Genomic DNA, 9226 nt, shown 5'->3' with positions numbered 1-9226 from the left:
TAATTGTCGCAATTTTGCGTAGGTACAATAAATGTTCTTGGTTACCATTTTACAAATTGTTAACTGACATGATATAATCTAATTTTCCTAAAATGATTTATGGAAAATGGCCAATTGCCAGATATCACCCTGTAAAAATTTCATGAATACCTCGTAGAAGTACAAGATTAGGCAAATATGGCTGGTTACAACTTCTAAATTGACACTATCGACCGGACATAATTTAATTTTCTAAATAGTGGTTATAGAAAATTGGCCGATTGGCAGGTATCTAAGAAGATTTTCATAATTACCAATGCAACAGGTAAATTCTAATTTTTTATAATGTTTATTTTTTAAAGCTAACAGACGATATGGCCTTGGAGAATTTTCTTGCTTACCAAACCCATATGGAAGAAATGGGTTTGATGGATGTAGATAGATCCATTGAGGGTACAGTAGCATTGTTTGTTGTTTCATAGATTATTCATTTTTTACACCAGAAGGTCAGATTCTGCTTGACTATACCAGCAGGAGAAATAGATTTGACTGGATTCAAATTCGCTGGGGTGTCACAGAATTTCTTATTAATTCACCTTTTCTCATATCCATCACGCAGAATTTATTAAGCATATATCCTGGCATAAATCTCAAATACAACCATTATTGTGTCAAATATACAGCACAACTAGAATTTGTATGTATATTATTAACTACTATTTGAGAAATTCTTTTAATTATCGCCCTATTAATACCGACAATCAAAGAGTTTAATAAATTAAAACCTCGCACAAATCTCAAGTACAACCATATAATGTTTTAAATATGCAGCACAGTCTACTAGACTGCCTCCAATAAGTGTTTACAATGTTGACATATTAATACTAGCCTTACAGCTCTCAAAGAGCACCAGCTTCTGATAAAAGTGGTACAAGCTTTCCACTATTATGCTTTGCCACGGTATCTACACAGAAAAATAGAGTTAAGAGGCCTTCAAATTATGCAATCTTTGATTATCATGAGGAACAGCCAAAAACAGAGTTCAAAAGGTTAACAAACATTACAATATATGTTGTTCAAAGTTCAAAAGGCTACCAAAAATTAAAACAACGTTGTTCAGAGTTCAAAGGCTAACAAAAATTAAAATATGCAGCTTGATCCTTTCATATATAAAGGTTAGAAACAACCCAACTAAAACTTTCATTGAAGTTCCAAATTAGCTTTTCACAAACTTCTCCTGTAGAACCCAAATTTCTCGCTTATGTTGAAGTGTAAATCAAGGTCAATAAATTTCTCTTTAAGAATGCAAGGAAAGTGCTATTTACTCCAGAGTTCACTCCCGCCTGCCAGACTCTCATATGCTACTGAAGGGTCTCCGCGACAATTTACAATCTTGATATTTTGGGTCAGAGGAATTATAAGTCTTATTAAAGGTTGACAAAAACTTAATAGCCGCAAGTCAGTTTGGATGTTTTAATCCAACTTCAAGTTTAGAAGTACTTAATTGAAAACTCATTTCAATGGGTGATTATTGGAGAGAGTAAAAGATTAAAATTGATTACATTGTGTTCAGCCATAGGAGTAATAATAAAAAGATTTATATCAAGATAAACAAATTCCAATCTAGAATAAATCATTTTATTGAATATTCCCTCTTTCGTTATTACACAAAGTAAGCCTGATCGCTTTAGTCTCTTCCTTTCCTCTCCAAAGAAGCTCCACCACATTCAGCAAACTCTTCATCTTAGACCAAAAAAATTATTCATTACTCTTTACATCCAGATTTGACTCTCCTAATTAAACCTCTTAATGCTCAACCATATCACAATCACCTCACGCAATACAAGAATTTTTTTATAAGATTCCAAATCTAAGCCAACTCTATAGCTCAGCTCACACCCTATCATCATTAGGAGAACAAATTTAGTAAATTCCAACGACCACTAAAAATCCAACCCACAGGTGAGAGAACCAGTCAAAAAATTGATGTTGTAAATGAAAGAGCAAAACTAAGATCTCATCCTTTATCAAAGAAAAGGTCATTGAGTACATCTACAGATTTAATAATGGCCATGTTCATCTCAAGACAATATCATAGTATTTGTGTTCTTCAAGACCAATACAAATATGATTCTCGTACATGGTAGTAACTTCATAAACAAGATTATTTATTCCTACAGCCTCTTGCAATCAAGATTCCATCACAATTATTTTATTTTTAAACATTTGTAGACTTTAGTACTTACCATTCTTTAATTAATTAATTTATTTTTATTTTTAAGTCGTATTGGCTTTCTATCCAATTTGAACAAAAGTTGCAAATTCATCTTTAACTGAATGGAATTGAAATTACTTCTTTATTCACTTAGTGAAACATAACTGATTGGCTACAAAAAAAAACAGAGCACTTAGTTATGCCCGTTCCAACTTTGCATCTTCTACATATAAGCATGATCATTATAGGGAGGGGCAACAAAGTTTTGGGACTTAGCCCCAAAGTGTACCAACTTGGATGCATTTATTGCAGAGCTTGCTAGAGTTAATAATAATATAGATGGATGATGATGATGAGATTCTTACACATGATGCACCTAGTGGGAGTGACTACGCATATACATGTGGTTAGAATGATGTTGAACAAAATGATGACCTTAACCTAGATCCTTTTGATGATTGATGAAGATTAAAAACAATTATAGAAAAAAATTCTTATATTTATTTCAGTTTTCAAGTTGTGTATTTGTAATGATGTAGGATCTCCATTATGGAGACATACCACAAGATTATCACAGGTTTTAGGAGGTGGGTCATACATTTGGAGATGTAGTGTATGTCATAGTAAACCATTCAATAGCTCATATTCTTCAGTCAAACTTCATTTTATGGGGCCTATTGGTAAAGGAATGGGAATATGCAAAGGAAAAAAATATGGAAAGGGGATGATTGATGCACAATTAGCAGGATTTATAAGAGAACAAGAAGTTGCTGATCCTTTGGTTAAAAGATCAAAAAAAAGTTTTTATCAACCTCCATCTGGAAAGAACAAAATAAAATTGTCCAATGGTCCAGATATATCCTCCAAACATCCATTCTTGCAAGTACTTGTACCGGGAGAAGAAGTAGAAGTTATTGTCTATAAAAGAGTTCCACTGGATTCCGCATTTAAAATGGAAGCAAGAGAGCTTGTTGATGAAGTCATTGCACATTGTCTCTATGTCAATGGTCTTCCTTTCAACATGGTGAGATCACCATATTGGAAAGAAATGGTGACAACCATCAATAAAGCACCGGATGATTACACTAGTCCTGGTTATAAAGAAGACTTCCATAGAGAGCTCTTCTACCAATTGAAACTTCTTGGAAAACTTTGGTATGTCTATTGTCTAATGGATGGAAAGATACGAGAAACAGACCATTGATTAATGTGATTGTGATGTCCCCCAAAGGGATAATGTTTTTGAAGATGGTTAATTGTGAAGAAGTCAAGGATTAACAGTTCATTTCTAGAATTCTGATTGAGGCCATAGAGATGGCAGGCAGTGAAAATGTGGTCCAGGTGGTTACAGATAATGCCAATAATTTTAGGAGTGCAGATGCCTTAGTTGAGAGCCCGTATGACCATATTTTTTGGACACCATGCATCGTACACTCCCTCAACTTGGTCATGCAAAAAATTGGCACCCAAATAGGTTGGGTGAAGCAAATATACCAAGGAGAGGAGATACATATATATGTGATGAACCACCACATGTCACAATCCAAGTTGAAGTTGTTGAAGGTAAATAGTAATTAGTTAATTTTATTTATTTATTTATTATCAAATTGTATATAACTTTTCTTAGTATTTATTGACATATTGTTATCTTGCTTAAGGTTGCTGAGAGCCGATTTGTATCTCATACTATTGTTATGAGACAACTAGTCAAGGTGCAAGGGGCATTGAGACAAATGGTCAATTCTACCCAATGGGGTATATGGAAGGCTTAAAGTTCAGAGATAAACCAAAGAGTTGAGGCTTTGGTCTTGGATGACAATTGGTGGGCTCGTGAATTTGTAATGTATTTCACTGAGCCTATCATGACTATGCTCTGCTTTGTGGAAACAGAGTCACCTTGCTTGGGGGATGTGTACGATGGCATGGACACAATGGTGCTGGTATGTTTGTCGTTGCGCCAAGAGCTTGAGCTATCAACGAACGTCACAAACACCAAACTTACCTAGATCCATGAGAGGTGATTAACCCATATTGCGAACCCCGACAGAGGTGCTGACCACCAAGTCAACAATCTCCCCCTCAACACCAATTGAGGATTCTACATCGACGAAATGAAGGAGACCTCTCGAGATTCAAACTCATGACCCAAGGCTCTGATACCAATTGTTGGTATGTTTGTTGTTGTGCCAAAAGATTGAGCTATCAACGAACGTCACAAACACTAGACTTACCTAGATTCACAGGAGGTGGTTAAACTATGTCACAAACCCCGAAGGAGGTGCTGACCACCAAGTCAACAAATGGTAGAGAAGGTAAAACTTTCCATACAAACATATGAGAATGACCCCACAAAAAGTGAAGCCTTATGCAATAAGGTCAAAGCAATCATTCATCATCATTGGGAGAAGATGACTGCCCCATTTCATCATATTGAATATGCCTTATCTCCAAGGTACTATAGCAAGGAAATACTTGTTATGCCAGATAGAGTTGCGCATTATGCAGATGAATAAGTTGCTAATGGGTGCTACAAAGCATTTCCAAGACTCTTCCAAGATGATGAAATGCACAAAAAGGTGAGGCTAGAACTTGGCTTATTTGCGTCAAGATCAAAACTTACTCCAAATGCAATAAAGGACAAAAATGACATGGGAGCTATCACATGGTGGTACATGTATGATCAAACATACAAGCATCTACCAACTCTTGCAATCAAGAGCCTCTCATAAAAAAAATTTTGCTTTTAGTTTACCTGTAATGGGCACCCTTGAAATGCCCAAGAACTAAACCAAATGCTGAAAGAGATTGTGATGTTTTTGCATAGATTTAAACCACATAACATGAAACAAAAGGAATTCATGCAAACTGAAAATTGAACTATTGCTGAAATAATATTAGTTCTCCAACGAATACATAGCAACTCACTAATTACTCCAGCATCATCAAATACATAACAAACTGTTCAACTCACTAATTACACCCAATCTGCCTATAGCTGGAAATGCGTCCAAGCTGCTTGTTAATGAGTTGATAGCAATGAATTCCAAAGGTCGAACCCCAAGGGAATAACGTCTAGAATGTCACAAGAGAGGATGAACGTCCTCTAATGCCAAGAACATGATTGTACATCCAAATTCCTATCAAATGCAATTCACCATCATCCGATGCTAAACAATGAAGCTCCCACCTCTATTTATACTTTCCCTTCACCCTTCTAGAAGAAAATAAAATATTAATTAATTACATTTACTAGAAACTTCCCCCTTCCAATAATTAATGCACTCTCTCGAATCTCCTCCCTTGCAATACAATAATTAATTGTGCTTCTAAAAAATTAAATTACTAGAGGCTTCCCCCTTTCCAATAATTAATGCACTGTCTAGAAGCTTCTCCTTGCAATACAATAATTAATTAAATATAAAGTCATCTTTTAATTTTAATTTATTTAATGACTATAAGAAATTAATTTAATCAATTTCCCCTTATTTCTCCTCTTAGCGTTTGGAGAACGTGAAGGCTAAGAACTTCACTTAGTTGCTAAAAGATGGGGAAATTACAGACCGCCCTCCTTGAAATTGTTTGTCCTCAAACAATCTCAGTCCTGTTTGCTGTAGTACTTGCTCACTCTCCCAAGTAGCATCTTCCTCTGGCAAGTATCTCCATTTGACTAAATATTCTTTAATCAACCTATTTCGCAGAGTCCTTTCCCTAATATCTAGAGTAGCCTCACGAATCAATACAAGCTTTCCCTCCTCATCTAATGGTGGCAATTCTGCAAAAGGCACAACTCTCTGACCGATGGCTTTCTTAAGCCTTGACACATGAAACACATTATGCACCCAACTACCCTCTGGAAGCTCAATCTCGTAAGCAACCTCGCCCACCTTGTGAATCACTCTGTAGGGGCCATAAAACTAGGCTTCAACTTCTCTGCTTCGCTCTTCTTGAGTGATGACTGTCTGTATGGTTGTAGCCTCAGGTAAACCATATCCCCAACCTCGAAGCTGCGCTCTATCCGGTGCTAGTCAGCATTTAATTTTTGTTGATTTTGGGATTGCTGTATATTCTCCTTGAGCACCCTCAAAATATCCTGACTATCTTGCAATAAGTGTTTTTCTTTGGGCACTCTACTATCCCCCAAAACCAGATCCATGAAACTAGGTGCTTCATAACCATACAGTGCCATGAATGGAGTCATCTTGATGGACATATGATAAGTGGTGTTATAACAGTACTCTCCCATATGTAGCCATTTGACCCAAGCCCTTTGTTGTGCAGTCACATGGTTCCTCAATTATCCTTCCACCCATTTATTCACAATCTCTATTTACCCATCTGTTTGTGGATGATAATTAGTGCTAGGTGTAAGATTTGTACCACACAACCTAAACAATTCCTGCCAAAAAGTACTCATAAATTTACTATCCCGATCACTAACAATAAAACTAGGTAGTAACCTAAATAGCTCTCTGAAGAAAAGATCAGCCACCTGTGCTGCTGTGTAAGTGGATGGAATAGCAAAGAAGTGAGCAAACTTCGTCAGCCAGTCAACTATCACATAGATGCAATCTTTCCACTATACTCGTGGTAACCCGATGATGAAGTCCATAGAAATACTTTCCCATTTCCTATCCAGAATGGGCAAAGGTTGTAACAACCCTGCAGGATATGTGTGTTCTCCCTTATCCTGTTAACAAGCTGCACACTCCCTAACATGCTTCTGAACATCATCCTTGAGCCCTTCCCATGTGAACCGCTCACGGATCTACCTGTAGGTCTTAAAGACCCCTGGATGTCCAGCTGTAGGTGCATCGTGAAATGCCTTCAGTATTACCTCCCTAAACTGTAATGAAGGAATCAAATATATCCTTCCCTGGAACTTAATCAATCCGTCTGTCACCACGTAACGATCATCCTATATGGTGCTTGCAATCACTCCAGAAGCCCAAGTGTCCCTCGCATACTCTGTTGTAATCTTATTTCTCCAATCCCCTGTAATCTCAGCTAGAGCACAAATACGAGGTCTCCTAGATAAAGCATCTGCTACCACATTCTTCTTACCTTTGACAAACTCAATATCAAAGTCATAGGCCTATAACTTCGTAATCCACTTTTGTTGTCTATCATTCAAATCATGTTGGCTCATGAAGTATTGGATGTTGTTGTGATAAGTTTTGATAACAAATTTTCCCCCAACTAGATGGGGCCGAAACTTAGCCAATGCATGCATAATAGCTAGCATCTCTCGATCATAGATGGAATAGCCCCTCTCCATTCCACGGAGCTTCCTGCTCTCAAAAACAATGGGATGCTTCTCCTGCATCAAGACTACCCCAATCCCATCTCCTGACACATCACAATGAAGCTCAAATGGCTTCGTGAAATCTGGTAGAGCTAGTACTGGACATGATCACATCACCTTCTTGAAATGATCGAAGCTTCTCTGAGCTGCCCCTCTCCATGCGAAGGCCCCTTTCCTTGTAAGGTCTATCAAGGGTGCAGCGATCTATGAAAATCCCTTAACAAATCTCCTGTAAAACCCGCAAAGACCAAGGAACCCCTTAAGCTGTGGAAGATTCATAGGAATAGGCCAATCAACAATAGCCCTAATCTTTTCGGGATCTACCTGAACTCCATCTGTGCTAATGATATGCCCAAGATATAGTAGATCAGTCATCCCAAACTCGCAATTAGATTCCTTGGCACATAGTGACTCTTTTTTCAAAGTGGACAACACCATCTCAACATGTTGTAAATGCTCCTCCCAAGTCTTACTGAAGACTAAAATGTCATCAAAGAAAATCAAGACAAATCTCTTAAGTTGCTCCTTGAATACTTGATTCATGCAACTCTAGAACGTAGTAGGGGCATTGGTTAGCTCAAATGGCATAACCAAAAACTCAAAGTGGCCATAGTGACATCGAAAAATTGTCTTCTCAATGTCCTCCTCCCTCATCCTGATCTGATGATACCCTGACCGTAGATCAATCTTTGTAAAAAAGCATGCACCATGTAACTCATCAATCAGCTCATCTATTCGTGGGATGGGATATATGTTCTTAATGGTCTTCTTATTCAATGCCTTGTAATCAATGCACATGCACATCATTCCATCCTTCTTCTTTACCAACACTACTGTTGAAGCAAAAGGGTTCTTACTAGGCCTGATATGCCCCATCTCCAACAACTCCTTAATTGTCTTCTCTATCTCATCCTTGTGTTTCTTAGGATGATGATAGGGAGTAATCATAATTGGTTTGGCTCCCTCCTTGAGCTCAATAACATGCTCTATCCCTTTGTCAGGAGGAACCCCATGCGGAATCTTGCCAAATACCTTAGTGTGCCTGTCAAGTATCTCCTGGATATCTAGTAGATGACTCTTCACCTATAGCTCCCATGAAGCTAGCATAGTCAAACATTCTGCTGCCCACTCTATGTCATTATGCTGAAAAAGTCTCTGCATTCTCCTTAGGGAAACTACTCTGCAACTCCCATCTGAAAGTTCTCTAAGTACAACAGTTCTCCCCTCATGCTGAAACCTCATCTCCAATTTTGCTAGGTTGAGTGTGAACTCAACTAGCGAGGCCATCCATGTCATACCGAGGATGACATCATAGTCTCCCATGTCTACCACATAGAACTCATCCTCCAACTCATAGCCATCTCCAACCCTAATGTGAAGATTAAATATCTTTCGAGTGCATAATAGTTTGTCACCATTAGCTACCATAACTCTAAACCCGGCATGCTCCTCGGTGTGTAGACCTCTCTTGGCTACCAATTGTGCATCTATGAAATAATGTGTAGCCCCAATATCAATGAGTGAGATCACTTTCTGCCCTTGGATAGTACCCCTGACCTTAAATGTGATTGCCTTCTGAGCCCCATTTAATCGTGCCAATGACTTCTCATCCTCAGGAATGCTGCTCTCCTTTGTAGTGCTATCCTCGTCTGAATTAGAGTGTTGATCCTCCCTCTCTAACTGTGACTCCTCTGTTGAGAAATACTCCATTTGATTTGCCTTAGCCTTGA

The 9226-nt window shown here is 37.9% G+C and overlaps 1 protein-coding gene across 1 annotated transcript in view; it reads right to left on the bottom strand.

The window, feature by feature from the left end:
- Positions 1–657: 657 nt before the first annotated feature.
- The window catches only part of LOC149562275 (glutaredoxin-like), a 61824-nt gene continuing 53255 nt past the window's right edge, over positions 658–9226 (bottom strand). Inside the window, exon 4 of the mRNA XM_089825804.1 lies at positions 658–943. Within this exon, the coding sequence (XP_089681930.1) occupies positions 879–943 (65 nt within the window). The 3' untranslated portion in view covers positions 658–878. The remainder of the gene's footprint in view (positions 944–9226) is intronic.

This window comes from Cupressus sempervirens, chromosome 4 (genome assembly GCF_028749045.1).
Source record: "Cupressus sempervirens isolate cs-2001-9-10 chromosome 4, ASM2874904v1, whole genome shotgun sequence".
Classification (NCBI taxonomy): domain Eukaryota; kingdom Viridiplantae; phylum Streptophyta; class Pinopsida; order Cupressales; family Cupressaceae; genus Cupressus; species Cupressus sempervirens.
The sequence above is the reverse complement of the archived record's forward strand: the minus strand, read 5'-3'. Positions and strand labels throughout refer to the sequence as shown.